The sequence below is a fragment of the Haemorhous mexicanus genome, chromosome Z, assembly GCF_027477595.1.
Source record: "Haemorhous mexicanus isolate bHaeMex1 chromosome Z, bHaeMex1.pri, whole genome shotgun sequence".
Lineage (NCBI taxonomy): Eukaryota > Metazoa > Chordata > Aves > Passeriformes > Fringillidae > Haemorhous > Haemorhous mexicanus.
The window spans coordinates 60,909,359-60,929,512 of record NC_082381.1 but is presented as its reverse complement, the minus strand read 5'-3'; the positions used below and the strand labels follow the sequence as shown (position 1 = coordinate 60,929,512).

Below are 20,154 nucleotides of genomic sequence, written 5' to 3'. Positions count from 1 at the left end.
ACAGGTTAGATTTTGGCACAATATCAGTGATTTAATTTTACATAATTTTACTAGAGATAAAACCAGATTTTATAACTCTTTATTAAAAATTGTGGAAGGGTGGAGGATAAATACCCTAGAAACTTATTTGGCCTCATTCAGAGAAAGTTATGTTATCCTGTTAATCTTGGCATTGCTTGGCATGTTTGGTAGGAGACCATGAAAGTCAGTACATTACTTATCTGTCTCAATATCTTGATCAGTTGGAGATAATCTAAGAAGTGTGGAATCAAATCTGTACTAGAGTTAATTTTGTAGCCCTGGTATGTACAGAATCATGCGCTGGATTGTGCATATTTTAATGGTGCTTGCCATACCTGGTATTTCTGCCTGAGGTCCCAAAAGGACTCAAACTATTATCATCCTAGTACAGTACTGGTAATGCAACATTGCTGTTTAAGAAGATGCTACTCCAGTAAAAGTCAGGGTGGTGTTGTGTGCGGCCTACACACATGGAACAATTGTGTCTCTTTGAAAAACATAAGTGTTGTGGAGTTAAAATTTAGAATTGTAGAAATTGAAAAACCGTGGAAAAAAAAGAAGAGAAAGCTGAATGGCAACAAACCCAGAAAGCACAGTATTTGAAGATACCAGTACATATTTGAGAATACAGTATAATATCCAGTTAAAGTTGTAAGGAAGTTTGATAGTAAGCTGTTGTTGCTGTTTAGACAGAGATCCGCCCTGCCCTAAATTTAAGATGTTTATCAGTCTGCAGTAATGTAGTAAGGATGACAGCACAGGTGTCCTTCAGATGTCTGTAAGGCTAAACTAGGTCTATTGAGATGAGTTAGATATAGATTTCTGCGTAAACAGTATACATGGTATATTCATCTTTCTCTGGATATGAAGGTCTGGAAAAGTATAGCAATCTGTGAAGCTGTAAGGAAGCTAAGGATTGGCTGTGACTTACATTAGGAAGGCATTAGTGGAAATGAAGAGGAAAGCTCACTAGCGATTAAATTCCTCCCAACAGTGGAGAAGAGTTCCTTGGCTAGGACATTTTAGTCGTGGGTGGAATCAGGCACCAGAGGGCTTGGCAAAGACTTCTTTTTTCTGGTAGTACAGCAGATTGTGCCTTTGGTTTATAGTGATTCCTTACTTTTCTCTGGTTAAGTTGTCAGTCTACGAGAAAGTTGCCACAATTTATTTCTCTGTCTTTGTATGTCCTAGAGTTGTTTACAGCGCTCCTTCAGAGCCGAAGTGTTCACCTGCCCTGCCTGCCGCTATGACCTGGGGAAGGGCTACACCATGGCTCCCAACAAGATCCTGCAGACACTACTGGACCAGTTCTTTCCAGGTTACAGTAAAGGACGATGATGTGCTCAGTCCCTTCTGTACTTCTCCCAGTGACTCTATAGACAGTAAAGGGGAATAAACATGGGAAATTCAGCAGGGGACCAGCCAGCTTGATGGGACTCAATATATTGTCACTTTTTGAAGCACCTAACCCTCTTCCCCTCATAGCCATTTCTTGGTGTTGTGAGAACTCTAATTCTCAGCTGTCTTTTAAAACATCAAGGGTAGTTTTGGCCAGTTAACTAACAGTTTTTAAAGAAGGAAAAAAAAAAAAGAAAAAAAAAAAAAAGAAAAATAAAAGCCTCAGCTCTTACTGGCCTAGCTGATGCTTAATTTATGATTTGTTTTTTTGTGACTACCTCAGGACAGAGGAAAGTAAATTGTGTCAAACAATTAAACAATGTTGGGGATAAAAAATAGTTAGTGATGTTTTAGCTACACACTGCCTCCTGAATATTAGTTGTGCCTGGTCCATGTGGTTTGATTTACAAAATAAAATAACCCAATAACAAAACCCAAACCAAAAGAAAAACCCACAAAAAAAAAAAACCAGGAAAAAGAAATAGATTCAGCACTTAAGCCATTTGGATTAAACAGCAAATTTTGTGGTGTGCATAATCCCTTTTTTGTCTTTTTCTTCTATTATGCTGTATTTTTTTGCAAGAACGGGCTGATTTTTAGTCTATTTTTGTGAGCTTCATTGTGCTTTTCTTGTATCTTATGCAAGTTGACTACTAATGACTAATGAGAACAATATGAATGCATTGTTGCTGCATTAGTGTAAAGTGATCTGTGTTTTTTGCACTTAAAGAGGGTATTCAAGACACTCTAATTGTGTAAAAAAATAGTTCATATGAAAAAAGCCACTTCTGTATTAGTTAAACTGTATGCTTTTAGTAGGTCTTGTATCAGTGGCAATACATCTACACAGCATTAAAGGCAGTGCTAGCTTGGAGAAGGTTCAAATCGCTTCATATTGTGATCTGAAATTTTATATACAATATATCCCCCCCCCCCCAAAGTATACCTTATTAAATATTTTATGATTCAGAAAAATTGCTAATTTTGTTTTTACTATTATCCACTAAATTAAGTCATGAGATTTTTACAGAATTTATTTTTCAGAATTTATTTTTCAGATTACTAAATGCTTTCCTTAGGTGGCCTGATTTTTCAGGTGTGAGGCTTTATATTTCTTAACTAATTTCTCAATGAAAAGAACACCTTATTTTAAAAAAGGTTGAACTCCAAACCAAGATCCAGTGGTGACAGGTACCCATGGATTCACTCATAGCCTGTAGCAGTACTCTGTTCATGGCCCAGAATGGGAAGGAGCCCTGCCTGTCATGTAGGGCTGATGGCACAGCTGGGAGCTGTGGGATTCCTGCACAGTGGTTGGTCAGGTGGATGAGTCAGATTCCCTCTGTAGGCACTGAGGTTAGAGTGACAGCCTGTGGCCCACAGTGCCACAGGTAGCTCAGAATTTCTGGAGAGAACAGTGTGATTTCACCTTCGTAACAGCCATTGCATCTCATGAGCAGTAGCTCATAAGACTTGTGGCCTCCAGCCTTTTAGTTGAGTACTGTAAATCATTTTAATGCTTTGTTTTCCATTTCCATTTTTCCAATTAATTCACAAGCTAAATTTTGTCAGTTTGAGATCAACAGTGGGAAGTCATCTGCTTTATACAAAAATAAATAAACCAATTTTTAATATATTTTTTCAGTGACATAAGCAACACAAAACTGCTTTTAACAAACATTAAAGTAGCTTTTCAAGACTGGGGAATTAGACTGGCAACAGAGAAAGACTGTCCTTTCCTCACATTATAAATTTGCAGTGGCTTTTCATTATATTTTGCATCCTTAGTACTATATCAATAGCTACTGAAAGATACCCTTTCCAGTAGTTAGTGTATTCTAGAGTAAAAAAAGTCTGATTTTCTTTACTATGTATTCAGGTGATGTAGCATGTAGGTGCAGCTTTTTGCATAAACACTGGTATCTGGCCTGACTTTCCTTCAATGAAAGCCATTCCTGTCTCCTATCATCTGTAGTCTCTTTATATAAAGCCCCCCACTGAAGTCACAAGGTATGTAATGAAAAAGTTGCAGTTCCAAAACTTTCACTGTAAAAGACAAAATTTACGTAAAATATTGCTGTAAACAGAAGCCTCATTTGTGTCACTTCAGAGTTCCCAGGCTGTGTGTGCATGTAGATCTTCAAGAAGAGGTTGAGTAGTGGGGTGATTGTAAAGTGCAGAACTGGGTTGTCCTTTTCTGTGGTCCTGGTGTTGCTGAGTGCCTGTTCACCAAAACTGTGCTTTGAGTGGCTGAATGAGTTGGTCCCTTCAAGGGTGCTCATGTACATCAAACAGACAGCTCTGCATGGACCTGGGCAGGTTCCTTTCAAATGTGCTCATAGCACAGAGATCTGACTGTGTAACTAGTGAGAGGATTAGTTTTATGTAAATTTGATCTGGAACATGCTGGAAAAGGCTCCTGTTTAAGGTGTAAGCTTTGGTTACTGAGTGATTTAATGTGGCAGTGTGTGTTGCAGGAGGGCTCTTGTCTCCTAAAGCTCTTGGAGCTTAAGCTGTGAATCAATTTGTACACAAGCTGTAGATAAAGTAGGGCAAACTGAGTGCTCTGTATAAAAAAGTGCCAGAGAGTGACTTGAGAAACTGTGGAAAGATAACACTTTTTAACCCAAGATTCAAGTAATACTAAGCAGTTCAGTCTTTTATGCCTTCATGGTCTTTTATACTTTCTCCAGAAAAAGAGAGAATTAGCTGGAACTAATAAGAAAAAATTACATGATACGGAACAAGATATTTTACTGCTTGGTAAAATGGATCATTTTGGCTCATTAAAAAAAATCAGATATTTATTTAAATATTAATCTCTGACAGTATTTTCCTTTGTGTAAGTTTATTGCTGCTGTGGCAATTGTCACAAAGAGTTTAAGTTCTATAATTTCATACTGCTCTGTTGGACAAATACAGCTGAAAAGTTTAAATCCAAAACATGACAACACTTAAAATTCTGACCAATTTTATTAGACTACTAACACTGATAGGTAAAAAAATCAGTATGAAATATTAACACTAGCAATGCTAGTTAGTGGCAATATGTGAAGTAAATTAAAAAATCTACTTCATCTTTTTTTTTACAAAATGTAAAAAATTAATCCTGCAGTTGATATTTATTAGTATTGCCTTATGTATCTGCATATTTTCTACTTTTTAAACTGTATCTCTCATGCCACCTTGCAAATTGGATGTTAATTGTTAAAACTTTAGCATGAAACAGACAAAATGATAAATCAAGGCAACTTCCAACATCAACTGCTGTGGAACAATCACATTTTGTTTACACCTAACATACTGATTGTATTTACATTTTAACGGAGCAGTGTTCAATGAACAAATAAATGTGGTGATTATTCAAAATATACACAATATAAATATCCCCAAGAAATCAGGAAAGGGCCATTCTGATGGAGTCAAAAATGCAGGCAGCTGGAAACAATCTTAGGAAGATGCTCTCTTCTGTTCAGAAAATGGAGATTCATAGGCTTCCATCGGTGGGCAGGTACAAACCAGATGTTGATCTCCATATATGTCATCAATGCGAGCAATTGTGGGCCAAAACTTGCTTTCGGGCTTCACATATGGCTAAGAAAGATAAAAGAACCCAACCATCTTAATTTTTCCACCAAATAAAGCTACTCAATCATAATAGACATTAGGAGCTTGAAGAACTACAAGTGCTATGAAAGAGGATTTTTTGGGTGAAGTCATCCTTCAAGTCTATTTGCAGTCCCTGAAAGTTAACAAGCATGTATAATAAAAGTGACAGTTAAAAGAATGCTTAGATTTTTAAAAAGGATGGTCATGTCCTCTAACACATGCTTGCAAAGAAGCAGATTTCATGAGATTAAAGAAAACTTTATTATCCTTTGAACAACTGGCTTTCACATAGGAATGAAGGAAAAGCAGAGGACACTAGTGTGCTGTTCAATATAGTTACAATATAATACTTAAAGGAAAGTGGAATGGTGGTATAGTTGAATTCTTACTCTTTGAAACAGTACATATCACTAAAATGCTTGCAATTAGGTTTCAGAGCAGAAAAAGGTTGGTCACACGTCCATTTAGCTGCTATGACTGTGAAAGCAATTAAGAAGTATGATATCAGAGTCCAGCTCCAATCTGACCTTTATTTGTAGCAGGTCCACATTGGTGTCGCTTTCCTCATGCTGACCTTGGGGAACCTAGTCACACCTTATGCAAGTTCTTTTAAGCAAAGCTTTGAATAGGATGTGGGATTCTGTTTTGGGAGCCCTTGGTGCAGTATGTCAGAACTAAACAGGCTGTTTCCAATAGGAGTGAATATTCAGTGTTGAAGTACTAGGATTCAGAAATCCAGGTCTGCACCAATGTGTAGAGACTTTTTTTTTTTGAGCTCTTTTTTCATTGTCTTTAAAAGCTAAACTAATGAAACTGTTGTAGAGAGAGCTCACACACTTAAAAACTGAGCAACAATATAATGGCTCTGAAGTTTTCATTCTTACCACATTACTTCATCTCCAACTGCCTAAGAAACTACAGAGCACAAAGCATATTTATATATTACCACACCACAAAGTTCCCATTATGTACTCACCAGCGGGAATGCTGCCACTTCTCTGGAGTAGGGACGATCCCACTTTGAAGAAGTGACACAGCTCAGAGTATGTGGTGACATCTACAAGAAACAAGACACACTGAGAACAAGAAATTACTGGTTTCTGTTGAACATATCCGTGTGAAGTCTTCTTCAAGTTCCCATTCCACATATAAATAATTACTGTCTAGAGAACACTGTTTATCTGGGGGCAAAGATTTAAACCAGGAGGCGAGTCAGTATTTGGATTTTTTTTCAGTTTGCCTAAAGTTGCTACCCAAGGCTTGAATATGCTTTTGGCTTTTCACTAAACTTAAAAGTCAGTACAGCATTAAAAGAGTTGAACAGAACTTGAGCTGACTGGTTCTGTGCTGCATTGCTAAAATAATTCAATCTTTATTTTATTATTAATGTTAAGGTCATTCCACTTTTCATCTTTAGCCAGTGAAATTAACATCTCTCCTTTGCTACTTTGAGATGGCCTTGAAAAATAAATTAAGTGCTTGTGGAAATAACTTTCTCTGCTCTGTCAGCAAGACTTCTCACTTGGAAAAGTAAAAATGCAAATTTTAAAAAAGTTGAAGGTTTCTCAAGAAAGTCTTGTGCTCACTGTTGTGCCCCATTACTTTTGAGAATACTGAAAGACCAGGAAGTGGGCATCTGCAGACTCAGGGGTTAGGCTGATGCTGGTACCTTGCTCTACATGCCATCTTACCTTTAGTGGGTTAATTTGGGGGTCCATCCTGCCCTCTTCTATTTCAGCAATTTCCTGACGAATACTGATCATGGCATCACAAAATCTGTCCAGCTCTGCTTTGTCTTCAGACTCTGTAGGTTCAATCATAAGTGTCCCTGCCACTGGCCAGGACATGGTTGGAGCATGAAAACCTGGTGACAATAGCAGAAATCAGTCACAGATAACAGGGTATGAGATGATACCTTAACTATCAGCAGATTTACAAATTCAGACCTTTCTCTACAAAAATTTATAGAGATTAAATTCACTGGTAGTGTTGGCTCTGTACTTTAGAGGCAAGATAAACTTTTCAAGTATCTTCGTTTTCAGCACTGAAGGGTAACACCAGTGTATTATTTACAATAGAGCTACACACAGATTTTGTGAAATAGTTTATTAAAAATGAACTTTAATATACTTATCTAACTCACCACTATACCTACTGAAAAGTCTGTTTAAAGTGGTGCACAATATTGAAGGCTCACGTAACAAAGAGAAGGAAGGGTGAGTTTGTTAGTATCACAATTAGGCTTTGGGTTATTTCACTGAAGAGGTATTACTGGTTAGGGTTTTAACAGCTTTCATGCATATTCATTAGAAGCACAGTTCTATAGGATCAAGTAGTTCAATGGATCCTCTTGTCTAGCAGCCAGAAAGCATCCATAGTCAGATCATTAAGAGCATGTGTACAAAACTGCATAAACTATATCAGGATGGAACTGTTCAAATCCTATTATCCTACTTTAAAAGCATTCTTTTTCTTCCTATTTTGTTTTGTTTTGCTTTGTTGGAATCTTATTAAGCTTTTGGCTCCAACCCACTTGCTCCAAACATTTGAGTCATGTAATCAGTAATTTGATGGGGCAGTTTACAAAACTGTGAAGTAGCAGCAAAGTCAGAAGTACCTACTATATCTCAGTATATGCAAATATCTCTACAAGCCCTTAAAGAAAATGAGGAAGACTGAAATAATTATGACAGATTCACCATCCATAAGCACAGAACTCGAATGTTTGTATCTCCCTTTAGAAGAGATTTAGAAAATTTTCACTTGCACTGCTATTTTAGAGAATAGGCATTTGACTTACCATAATCCTGAAGCCTTTTAGCAAGATCTACAGCTTCGATGTTTGCTGTTTTTTTGAAAGGTCTGGTATCCAAAATGAATTCATGGGCTACATAACCTGTAAATAAAAAGTGACATCTCTAATAAGTAAGACTAGTGAGAACACTTAATAGGAGAATAATGCAATTTACCAAGCTGTGTATTCTGATTGGCTTTGTGGAGAACATGGCTAAAAGACCAACTCAAAAATATCCACTTGGGCAAAACCTCAAATCTGAGAAATTATCAGGTAAGAGATACAGAACTCAGTTTTTGAAGACTGACCCTTTGAGTCCCACATCACATTAAGAAGATGCCTCTTTTACAAGATCAGAACTAGGAATGAGTGGTTTAAGTAGCTCCTACAATTTACAAGTTCTCTGCAAAAATTATTAGATTTGTCAATGGCCCAACATCATTTGGGTTGTAGGCTATCTTAAATTAATCAAGTCTGTATTTATATCCATGATTCTGGACAACCTTCCATTACATGGTTAAATCCTTCAAACTTTGCAATTTTTATTCCCTTCTATTAAAGTACAGCTTGCAGGTTTTACCAAGGTGTACATCATTAAATTTAAGATATATATTTTAGAGATAATATATATTGTACTCAAATGTTCTTTGACGCTGTTCAGCTTAAACAAGCAAAATAAGTTCTCTGATTGTTACACTACTCCCACAATAATTTTTTCATCTCTTCTTCATTACTTCTGTCCTGTTGCAAGACTGGAGAGCCAAAACAGGGAACCAGAATGTACATAAAATATCATGCATTGCCAAGAATTCTACCTCATCTCACAAAAATGAACAAGGAACTGAAATAAGGGAAACTTCATAGGATTTTTTTTCAGAGGAAGTGTGCAAGGGGAAGTACAGGTCCAAAAATTACTTTCAGTTCTTAAATTGTTGCATCATTGGTTCTGGAGATTTGGAAGTCTCAACTTGGTTGTTTTCCTTTTTCTAATGTTCATCAATCTGCCATTAAATTTCAAGGAGAACAATCTAATGGTTTACTCTATCTTTTGGCGTCATCTTTTTCTAATTACAAACAGGTATTACTTTTCTTCTACTTCCAAGTATCTCAGATCTCAGTTTCATTGCAATACATCCACAGAAGTGTGGCAGGTTTTTTTGTCTTCTTGTGAACAACATCAAGAGAAGTTTGAAATCAGCAGTCACATAGCATTAAAAAAAACCAAAACAAACAACTGTGTTGCAAGTCAGCTTCTACAAGAGGCAAAAAAAAAAAAACCCTGGTAGAAGAGAAAAAATTGTCCAATACTTGCCTCTTGCTCCTCTGAAAAGGATTTTGTAGTGCTTCTCTAGCCTCTTTGCCATGTAATTTGCATTTAGTATAGCAATCTCAGAAGCATGCTTCAGACCCTTTGCTCCCATTGTCTGAAAGAAAAATAACATGAAGAAACAGATCTAAAACAGGTCCAAAACAAGCAAAGTATGCTCCTGCATGACAGAGAGCAGCACCTCAGTGGCGCCCAGCTAGTTCTGGCAGTCGCTCTGCTGTTACACTTTTCCACACAACACTCACAGAGAAGCACTGGATATTGATTGAGGACACCTTTGGTGTATGTAGTTAATGAGAGTGTCTACTGTTTAAGAAGTTTAGCTTGAAGTTCACAAGTGAATGATCCAAACCTTTCCTCAAACTGAGAAGCTTTGAACTGAATAGAAAAAAGTGAGAACACAAATAATGTCAAAAGGCACAGGCTGCCTCCATCCCACAGCAAGACTGTCCAGAGAACTTTTAGGTGGGATGATGTAAATAGATGGCATTTTGCACTGTGAGGAAAGAGCTCCCCTTAAAAATTTCTAATGGATTAAATATTCTGTAATGGGAACCAGCTTAAGAGTCACAAGTGATTTATCCACAGCTGTAAATGAAAATTGCACCAGTTCATATTTGCTTATTTGGAATTCCAAGAGAGCTGGTTTCCCCAGCAGAGGAAGTTTCCATGGTTAGAGTATCATACTGGCAACAAAGTACTCTGAACAACACCACCCCTAGGCTCACTCTTCCTCATCTCTGTCACTGGAAGCATTAAATGTAGCTCAAGAGTCCCAGCACACCATTCTATCAATTAGAATTTGAATCTACAATCATCTCTGCTAAATATTGCCATACATGTAGCCAAATATTTGCTAGCTTATCACTAAATTGCAAGGGATTAACAAATTACATAGATCACAATCAAGCTGTCTCACATGTAAAACCAAAACTAAATTCAGTTTTCAAACCCAGTGAAATCCTCTGGAATTCAGGATATTGTAAAATTCTATGTTCTGTAGATGTCAAGTATAACAATAGTGAATCATACAATTAAAAATACTCTTGGCAGAACAGTAATTTAAACATGAAATCTTCAGTGTCAGAAAGTGGAAGCCTATCTGTAGTTTTCTGCCTGGTGTCCACTTATCTCAAGACCTAATACAGATGAGAAGTAGAAGAGTTAGATGCAGCAGTTGTCCTGATGGCCTTTCTTGTGGCAACATGGTCGTATTATAAAACAAGTAGGCTTGATGGATGTAAATAACCTGTGACTGGATTGTCATCGCTTCATTTCACTGCAAAAAAAAATCAGTTGCTCTTAAACCTGTTCATGTGGTTCCAGTGGTCACTGGACTTGAAAGAGAAAGAGAACCTCAGCTGATACTGCTGATAAAAGTCTACACACCTTGATATACACCCAGGAAATTGGCAGTATAGCACTGGAACCCCAAGGTGCAGCACTGACAGTACCCAAAGGACATGCATCCTTATCCATCTGTATTTTGATCACAGGGTGGGTAGGCAAGTAGGGAGCCAAATGTTTCTTCCTAAAACAAAAACATTGATTTTAGAGATTAAATATGTTTTCCTGAGTTACTGTATCTGGACAGTTTCAGCAGCAATTTCTCTTCACCTTGCTTCTAGTCACAGTCCTCTAGGAAATCTGATCTGTGCCTTCTTCTAAAGAAAGTTTATTAACATAACTGGTGCCAGTGGAGGATGGCACTCAGTTTTTCAACCTATCACAAGATATTAATGGAGTTTTCCAAATAAAAATTACTTTTTAAACAAGTAAAATTATCTTCCTTTAAGGAAATAAGAATGCTCCATAGGATAGATTCATGCAGCTTGTGTAGCACTTCTGTGTTCTAGACTACATGCAGTATAATCAGCCCTCAAAGTCATTTCTTACCATACTCATTAGAAGGCCAACATGGAAGCCAGGGTATGGGGATACAGGTGAACACACCACCACTGAGCACATGACTGTGCTGCAGAAGGACAGATGCTTGCAACCAACATAACACCTCTCCCAGCCACAACTCTGGACTGAAGTGAACACCAAACCAAGATTCACTAAGGTGTACATATATTTTTTTTTTTTTTATTTTTATATCTATTTTTTTAAAGAAAAGGCTAATATAGAGATACCCACACTCCAATTGGTCCCATTCCAGGTCCTCCTCCTCCATGGGGAATGCAAAAGGTTTTGTGAAGATTTAAGTGAGAGACATCAGAGCCATAATCTCCGGGACGACACAGACCAACCTGTAAAGGGAATACCCTGTTTCAAAACATTCTTCATATGCCATTTAGGACCTGTTCCTGAATGAAAGGAGAACAGGCTGAAAAAGATGGTGTATGTTTTTATGTTTTTCTTTATCATGATGCATCATAAACAAGAACTTGATGCAAATAAGATTTTGTTTTAGGAATTCTTAATTACAACTAGTAAAAATTGTCTTTGATAAAGGGTAGGCAGACTAAGCGAATTTCAGTGAACAAATCATAAATCTTACAACACATTTCAGGGGAAACTCAAGTAAAAGAGAATTACTTTCACCATCTAATTTTAATTACTGTTCTTGGAAATCTCACATCCTCCCCAAATACTGTGGCATCTTGCATGGAAGCTGGGTTACAGTCTGAACTGAGTAATCCTGTGCTATTTTTATTCCAAGGACTCCCAGTAGTAAACAATCTGCCTAGATTTTGTACCTGAGCATTCATATTTGCTCCATCTAAGTAAACTTGGCCTCCATGTTTGTGAATGAGGTCACACACATCTCCAATCTCCTCTTCAAACACACCATTGGTGGAAGGGTACGTGATCATGATGGCTGCCAAGTTCTCCTTGTGCTTGTCCACCTGGTGGCAGGGAGGGGAGAGAAAAAAAGGTCACTGAGGCTCCTAAAGCTTCTCAAGATTTTATAAAAAAAATACAAGTAAAGTCAGAGTGTTTTACAGATGGGAAGCAGGCCTATCAGTAGATAGTCAAAGTTACTTATAGTCAGCAAAGGATACTGGGCTCCCTTCTTTAGCCACTCCTCTTGAAAAAAAGTGATTTCTGAATAAATCAGAATTTTAAATCAGGGAAAAAGGCAGATATTAAAAGGTGTATATATATACACATATACATACATACATATACATATATGTGTGTAAAACACTCTCTTCTGGGACCTTCAGACAACCAAATGAAAATCTGGCCTTCAAGTTAATGTGAAATAATGACCATTCCCCCTACTTTCAGCAACAGAGTTCTATGACTGCCATAAAAGTTTGTCCAAATGTGGAAATGTGTCCTGCTAATCCCTTGCATTGCAAGATTCACCTGCAGTCAATATACTTAAAAAAAAGAAAAAAGAGTAGTTGCCTAGCAACAACTTCCCCAGCAGAGATGGACTTGAACTTTGCTGAAAGAAGGCTGAAATGTAGTTTCAAATGCTTCACATTCATGAACATGGCTTGTTCATTTCCAGTACTAGCTGTGGACCAAAAGGGTCTGCTATAAAAGAGTCTTCTGTGTACAAAGACTCTTGGAGCAAATCCTGCACTAAAGATCCTCAAATTAAAAGAAATCTTACAATTGTCACATAGTTAGTGTCTGAGTGAGGAAGAAAAAAAAATTACTTAATCCTCTCAAAGCATGTCTTCAGTACTATTGCTTTATTTTTTCTTGTAGAAAAATGTGATTCAACTGCCAAGACTATTACCTTCAGGAAAAACAAAGATAATTAAATACTCACCATTGCTTTTAAATGAGAAATATCTATGCTCCCATTTTTATCCACTTCAATGGGCTGAATCTTCATCCCTGCCATTTGTGCACTTGCTGGATTAGTACCATGAGCAGATTTAGGAATAAGGCAAACCTTGGAAGGGAAAGAAAAAAAGAGCCTAAAGTATAACTAGTTTAAAAAATCTTAAATGTTTTATGATCTACACTCCACTACAATTCATTATCAAAGTTTTGAAAAGAAATCCTCATGGTACCAGCAAATTGCCTCTTTTGCAGAAAAATGCAACTAAATTTTTTAAGAAAATACATTCAGGCATCAGCATTTAAATACTCATTACCAAAGTTTCATTTGCTGCATAATCATACCTAGGGATGCAATTCCAGAATATTATTTCAGATACTTCTATTTAATTTTTTTTTGCCTCAGCCCACCTTTTTTCAAAACACTAATTTTTTTTACAATTATCAATCTCCATATGTACAATTACTTGAAAGGAAAAACTGCCTAATTCCAAATTTCCATTAGAACTTCTGGCTTCCAAAGCATTTTCTTCTGTAGTCTATTCAAAACAAAAATTTAGACCAAAATATTTTGGCTATAGATGAGAAACTCAAAGCTACTTGCATGCTTTGTACAGTTAACCTCAAAAAAAAAAAAAAAAAGAGAACACTTCTATTTAAATAAAGGTAGGCTCTTGTTAGTCATAGGAAAATTGTCAGGATATTTCCAGACATTTTTTAGGAATTCCATCCTTTCTAATGACAACAAATATTTCTTAAAAACCCAAACAAAAACAAACCCCCAAAAACAAACAAACAAAAAACAAATCCAAAACCAAATGAACCAACCAACCAACCAAAAAAAACCCAAAAAAAACCCCAAAAAAAACCCACCTAAAAATTATTTTCTTCTACTTTATTTTCCTAAGAAACTGCATGATGGCTCATGCAACTCTATCATCCACAGTGATGATGAGACAAATGTGAATACTTCAAAACACCAGAAACACAGGGATCCCAGCGCCAGTGCCAGGAAGAACTGTGCCATCTGTAGCCATTTATCCGCATAGCTGAAATGGAAAGTGGCTCCAGATGGCCCCCAAGGCCTGCTGGGTACAGACACCATTGACCACACAAAAAGCAGGGATGTGAGCTATCAGTTCATGTCCATCCTTTTTTCCCACCAGAGGGCACCAAATCCAAACACGGCCCAAAGAGACCCTTTGAGCTGCTGCTGCTTTAATTGCTTTCTCCAGCCTAGGAGGAAAAAGCACTTTGGCTGAAAGGCCAACATTTTGTGGGCTTTCTTATTTTCTTGTTCCTTTTTACTCTTTCCCAAGAGTACCATGGTTTTCCTGTAACATTTGAAATCTATGAAGTGTGAGTAAAGTGCAAGCAGCCCCCAGGCTCTCCTGTGCAGTTCACCTCTGGGTATTTTCAGACCACAGAAGTACCCACAGACACCCAGAGAAGACTAAGGGTCTTGCACAGAAAAAGAAATGGCAGATGACTCTTAGACAATCAGAAGACAACTCTCCAAGTAATAAAATTTTAACCTAACTTCACTTCCCACTGAGTAAAACTACTCACAAAACAAAGTTTTTAACTGTAAAGAGTGGTTGCCTCCTAGTAAGTTTGATGTGATCTGGATACAACAAAGAAACAGAGAGAGAAGACAACACTCATCATCAGTTTTAGATGGTTTCCTCACACAGAGGCCAGGACAGTGATGCTTCCATTTTGAGAGATAAATGAGTCCCAAAGCCAAGGATAAAATCAGGTTCAAGGGATATGTATTCTGTTGCACTAAGGACTTTTTCCCTTCTCTTTAAAGCCAATTGTATGGGTGTATAAAAAAAAAGAAGACCTAAGTCATCTCAGACTTCCAAGAGGTTTTTCATGTGGTCCCAAAAAAATGTTCCTATACCAACTTCCAGTGGCTTAAGTGAGAAGGTACATATGGATAAATATTTAATGAAAGCATGATAAAGAAAAGAAAAATTGTTTTCACTGTATTATAAATATCTCTGCTGGTTCTCTAACATTTAAAATTACTCAGAATTGTGTTTATAATGGAGACACACAGTGAAATGCCAAATATCCTTTCATACAAGTCCCCCCAGGTCACTAAAAGAACTGATTGCAGAGTTCAGAAAAGGACCCACAGTACTACAGGGCAGCATTCCAAGTAGTATATGTGTACTGGAGGCAGACAGATCTAAAGTATGACACAAGAAAATGCATCTTAACTACCCACAACTGTGATCTTTAGCTTTGAACCTACTGCTACTAAAAAGTCTCACTGTTTTGATGGGAAAGAAAGCAACTGCATCAAAAACTAGAAAGGGAGTAAGAGAAAAATAGTAAAAGGAACACAGAAGCTTTAAAGATAACTGAAATTATAAAATGGCTTTTTTGAGAAGGATGGACAAATAATTAGAATTCAGCTAGGAAATGAGGATGGATAATAATATAATAAATAATCCCAGAATTAACAAATGATATGTCAACTGTTCATCATCTTTCAAGAGTGAGAGGGTGTCAGATGAAATTGTAAATATATCTCAATTTCCTTCCTTCCTGACTTCCCAACTTCCCATGGCTGACCACATGGCATGTTGCTCAGGAATTAAAATTCCATAAGCATGACCTTTCCTGCTTTGCCCTCTTTCCCCAGAGCTTTTGTTTTTGAGCATGCCATTATATGGTGCCAGCACCCCTTGGGTCAGGCAGGGTCAGCTGTCCTGGCTGTGTCTCTCCCAGCACCTTGCTGACACCCAGCCTCCTTGCTGGGAAAGGACAAGGTCAGGACAGGGCAGTGGCACAGAGAGAAAGCCTTGACACTGTGAAAGCACTGTTCACCATTTGCCAAGAGATCCCTCTGTCATGAACAGTGCTACCTCCACAATTCATGTGAAGAAAGTTAAGTCCACCCTTGCCAGACTCAGTAAAATCACTCTTCCCTGTGTCAGTCTCAGGTCTGTAAAAACTTTTAAGAAGTTACCAAGGATCCCAGTGGGAAGCATAGAGTACTGAAAGCCTATCAGAGGTGACAATACACGACCTAGTTTCTCTCTAGGTGAGTCCCAGCTGCTGAATCAACTCTCCACTTCCCACTCAACCCTCTTCCCCACATGAGTATTGGCACTTACGGTTCTGTGACGTTCTCCTTTGGCGTTTAAATAAGCTTTGATTGCAGCCAAGCCTGCGTACTCTCCCTGGGCTCCACTGAAAGAAGAGCACAAACACTGTCACACAGCACACAAACCAGAAAGTGCCACCTCGCTGACAGAACTTCAAAACTGTCCAGCCCTAACCCTTATCCATCACTTCAGGCAAGCGTCAGCAAATTAAATGGGGCACATTCCTAAGATAAAATTACAAATGGACGTGTTTAAATTAATAGCTAGATGTAAATGAAAATAGTAGATTACAAAGGTTATGCCATTTTATAAGTTTATACTACAGTGTTAAATCCTTCTGGCGACTGAGTTATCCACATTTCTGCACCTAGCAGGAGACTCTGTGCTTAATTACAGTGAGGTAAATTAATATTGAAATGAGCAGCACAGTGTACACCATGAAACATGAAAGGTCTTTCAGTGATAGGCTTAGTGTAGAATAAGTTCTTGCTGTTCATTTCGTATCAAAACTGCTAGTACAGGCTGCAGCAGTACTCAAAAAACTCTGCTTTATTAATTTCAGTGAGCACACAGATCTCAGGCATTCCTCAGTCAAACGTAGAGCACTACCTACCAGTTTCAACAATTAAACACCTGGTAGGTCATACATCTTATTTCTATTCCAAATCTTTCTTTTCAGTTCATGGGGGGGAAATATTAAAAGAAATAAAAAGACCAAATCATTAAACTTTTAAAAGTGATGAGATAAAATAAGATACCATAGTTTTTTTAAAAAAACAACTACTTAGTAATTTAATAATCTGGCATTCAAGAAAAATTTGATTTTAGAAAATTCTTCCATTTTTGGCTTGCAAATTTTCTTTGGAGATAAGTTTTTGGAATCATGTCTCAAGGTGCAAACACTCAAAAAAAGTTCCTACCTATTTGGCTGGAAGGAGATTTTGTCATAGCCTGTAATCTCACACAGGTCCTTCTCTAAATCCTTGAAAAGCTGCTGATACCCTTGAGCTTGATCCAGAGGAACAAAAGGGTGGATGTTGGCAAATTCTCTCCATGTAATAGGCTAAAAAAATAAACCAAACAAATATATAAAGAATGCTGTAACAAAATAGTCTACAGACAATTCTGTTCTGTTAAACTCTGTGAGGGAATGAAGTTGCCTTATGGTCAATTAAGTATCAAACACGAAGTATGTTGATCTGCTGGAGGCTTGGAAGGCTCTACAGAGGGATCTGGACAGGCTGGATTGATGAGGCTAAGGCTAGTCATGTGAGGTTCAGTAAGGTCTAATGTTAACTGATTTAACGTTCACCTTTTAGCTTTTTATTTTGGTAATTAGATTTCACATATAGATTTGGATATTATAAAGAGACTACCCCCAAAGCTTAGAAGTAGCTTATAGAACACATTTGCCCCTTTCTCTCTTGCTCTTTTCTCTCTTCTCAACAGATCACCATGTCCATGTTGATGTTTAAGCCATGGGATGGTGCAAAAGCCTAGAAGATAAGGGGCTAATGTGTATGTCTCAAACACTGATGGAGAGATCGCTGTGAAGCCATCCAAGGATTGTTGAAAAGAGCAGGCTGTGTAAATGGGCAAGAAAGAACAGGATGCAGATGAAGAAGGAGGTCACATGGAACTGCAATGAGGTTGAGAAGAGGGCATGGACTGTTCACCAAAAGTTGATCCAGTGGGAGGAATCAAGATCACCAAAGACCTCCTCTGACCATTTCCAGAAAGGTCTAGAAGAACGGTGCATGGCCTATGCATGATAATTAATTTGCATAGAGAGCAAGAAATTTACCTCCAGGGCTGAGAAAACTCATCTACAAAAAGGTACAAGCCTAAGTGCACATGTGCCTAGGACCCTGGACACAACATCAACAACCCTACAACTGCCTGAAAGGAGGCTGCAACCAGGTGAGGGTTGGTCTCTTCCCAGGTAGTAACTGGTAAGACAAGACTGGATACAAAGAAAAATGTACTCACAGAAGGGGTTAACAAGCATTTGTACAGCCTCCCTAAAGAACTGCCAAAGTCAAAGTGTTTGTAAGATATGTAGATATGGTGATCAGGAACAAGGTTTAGTGATGGACTCAGAAGTGCCACGTTAACAGGCACTTCCTGCTAAGGTGGCCTTAATCTAAAGGGTGTTTTCCAATGTAAATGATTCTATGATTTTCAGTAACCATTTTCTTCAGTAACCATATTCTAACATTAGGAATATGCTTGAAATTTCTTAATTTCTCCTACTACTTAGTTTCACCTACCCTTATATAGAGCTGTGGATCACTAGGTAAACAAAGGGGAGTTGCCGGGAATAATATTAGTTTTACTTACAGGAAATATACAAGACATAAAACAGTGAAGGGAAAGAGAGGAAGCAGTGAGAGAAAGGGGGCAAAGGAAACTAGTGAAAGATGAAAGTGAGAAGACAACAGGAAGAGAGCAAAGGAAGCACATTCCAAGTCAAAAAGTCATTTGGTAATCAAATAGCCTGGCTAAAGCTCTGCTTCATGTGCTATAAGCTAGAAAAATGGATATCTGGGGACTCTTCAGCTGGGGAAAACGGAATTATCCTAAGAAACTGCAAACTGAAAAAGAAGCATGAATTGTCTGTCCCATCTGACTCTTTCCATATTTCTGAGGATTTGATTTTAAGATCTGTAAAGCAGACAGAATTTAGATAATGCAACATTGCTTGAGGGAACAGGACTGTGATACCTAATTCCAAAAATTATTTTCATCATTTTTTTTCAAAATCGAGTCTTCAAAACCACATATTCTCCTGCTGTTGTTGCAGTCCTGCTTGTGCTTTTCAGGATGTTTTCTTAGTGGAAAAGGGAGAGGGTGACTTCAACTACCCCTGAAACTGCCTCCTCAGGTGAAGTATTTGACCAAGAAGAGGCTTTACTTCCCTAGAATAACGCTGGCTAGACAGTTTACTCATGCGGCTATCAAGTGAGACAGTATTATTGCAACTTACTGCAAGTTCAGCTGAACTATTGAGCTTCATTGTGCAGGACCCCTAAAAATACAAACACACATCAGTATTTATTGAAATACATAAACACATAGGTGAGTACATAATTTTTTGTCTTTTCTTTTTGGTAAATACCTACCAAGGGAATCATGCTGTGAACAAGGGAAATATCTTTGTTTTCTAATCTTTTCATGTACCGCACAATATTTGTCTCAGAGTGATAGCTGGAGAACACAAAACAAAGTGTTAAGGCAAGCAGATCAGCTGTTCCAGCTGCTACATAGGAAAAGAACACAAAAAAGAAGAAAGACTGAGGATAGTTATTAATATATACTAAGTAGTTCTTTTGAAACCGGCACTTTAGGCTTGCTAATAGCAACACAGATTAAAAATGCTTATTATTATCTCAGTAACACTATCAGTAAATATGGAATACAAGGATACCATGTCCTCAAATGGTAGGTTGTACAATGCAGCGTATTAATGGAAAGGCACATTCCCTCAGTGGTCATGAGTATTGCTCTGCTCATTTAAAAATGAGAGGATAACTAAAAATGCTACTAAGTATCTTATTTTAGACTAATGAGTTACTGTATGAATCTAGGTACAAAACTGTCCTCAACTGACTCCACTGCTGGTTTTGAAAGGAGATATTTCAGATTCCCTAAAAATAGCAATCAGACATTCACAAACCTGTTGAAAACCTGGTGTGTCAAGAATTTGGAAGTTCTCTTAAATGGGGTGCTAAGGATGCCTTTGGTTTCCTCACCCATACCTTCAGCAATTAGCTCCTTCAACAAAAAGAAATAGAGTCAAATATGTTCATGGATTTTTTAAAAAATTTTTTTGCACTCAGCTTCCATTAGAACTAGCTTATGAACCAGTTTACCTTCAGGATTTAGTCAGCTTTTAAAGTAAAACCCCCACCTTTAATATCATATGTATCTGTATATACCTAGCATGACAACAGCAATATATTAAAACTGGGTAGCTTTAATGTCTCAGTAGTCCTCACTCATCTTGTAGGTATTGCTGCTAAATGCTAATGACATGAAACAAAAATTCCAGTGGGGAAAGAAATAACTGACCCCATGTCCTAACCATCACAGAAGAAGTAATACCCTAAATGCAAGGTGTCCAAGCTGAACAAAAG

The 20,154-nt window shown here is 37.6% G+C and overlaps 2 protein-coding genes across 4 annotated transcripts in view; one reads left to right on the top strand and one right to left on the bottom strand.

The window, feature by feature from the left end:
- UHRF2 (ubiquitin like with PHD and ring finger domains 2) overlaps window positions 1-8,854 on the top strand; it is an 87,746-nt gene extending 78,892 nt beyond the window's left edge. For all 3 annotated transcript variants that reach the window (XM_059836923.1, XM_059836922.1, XM_059836921.1), the window contains exon 16: window positions 1,213-8,854. In XM_059836923.1, the coding sequence (XP_059692906.1) occupies window positions 1,213-1,359 (147 nt within the window). In that variant the 3' untranslated portion in view covers window positions 1,360-8,854. The remainder of the gene's footprint in view (window positions 1-1,212) is intronic.
- The window catches only part of GLDC (glycine decarboxylase), a 38,731-nt gene continuing 22,950 nt past the window's right edge, over window positions 4,374-20,154 (bottom strand). Inside the window, exons 12-25 of the mRNA XM_059836919.1 lie at window positions 19,695-19,792; window positions 19,141-19,225; window positions 19,005-19,046; window positions 16,939-17,081; window positions 16,028-16,103; window positions 12,883-13,008; window positions 11,852-12,001; window positions 11,289-11,401; window positions 10,539-10,680; window positions 9,135-9,246; window positions 7,829-7,924; window positions 6,720-6,892; window positions 6,005-6,085; window positions 4,374-5,013 (exon numbers count right to left, since the gene is read on the bottom strand). Of these exons, the coding sequence (XP_059692902.1) occupies window positions 4,870-5,013; window positions 6,005-6,085; window positions 6,720-6,892; window positions 7,829-7,924; window positions 9,135-9,246; window positions 10,539-10,680; window positions 11,289-11,401; window positions 11,852-12,001; window positions 12,883-13,008; window positions 16,028-16,103; window positions 16,939-17,081; window positions 19,005-19,046; window positions 19,141-19,225; window positions 19,695-19,792 (1,581 nt within the window). The 3' untranslated portion in view covers window positions 4,374-4,869. The remainder of the gene's footprint in view (window positions 5,014-6,004; window positions 6,086-6,719; window positions 6,893-7,828; window positions 7,925-9,134; window positions 9,247-10,538; window positions 10,681-11,288; window positions 11,402-11,851; window positions 12,002-12,882; window positions 13,009-16,027; window positions 16,104-16,938; window positions 17,082-19,004; window positions 19,047-19,140; window positions 19,226-19,694; window positions 19,793-20,154) is intronic.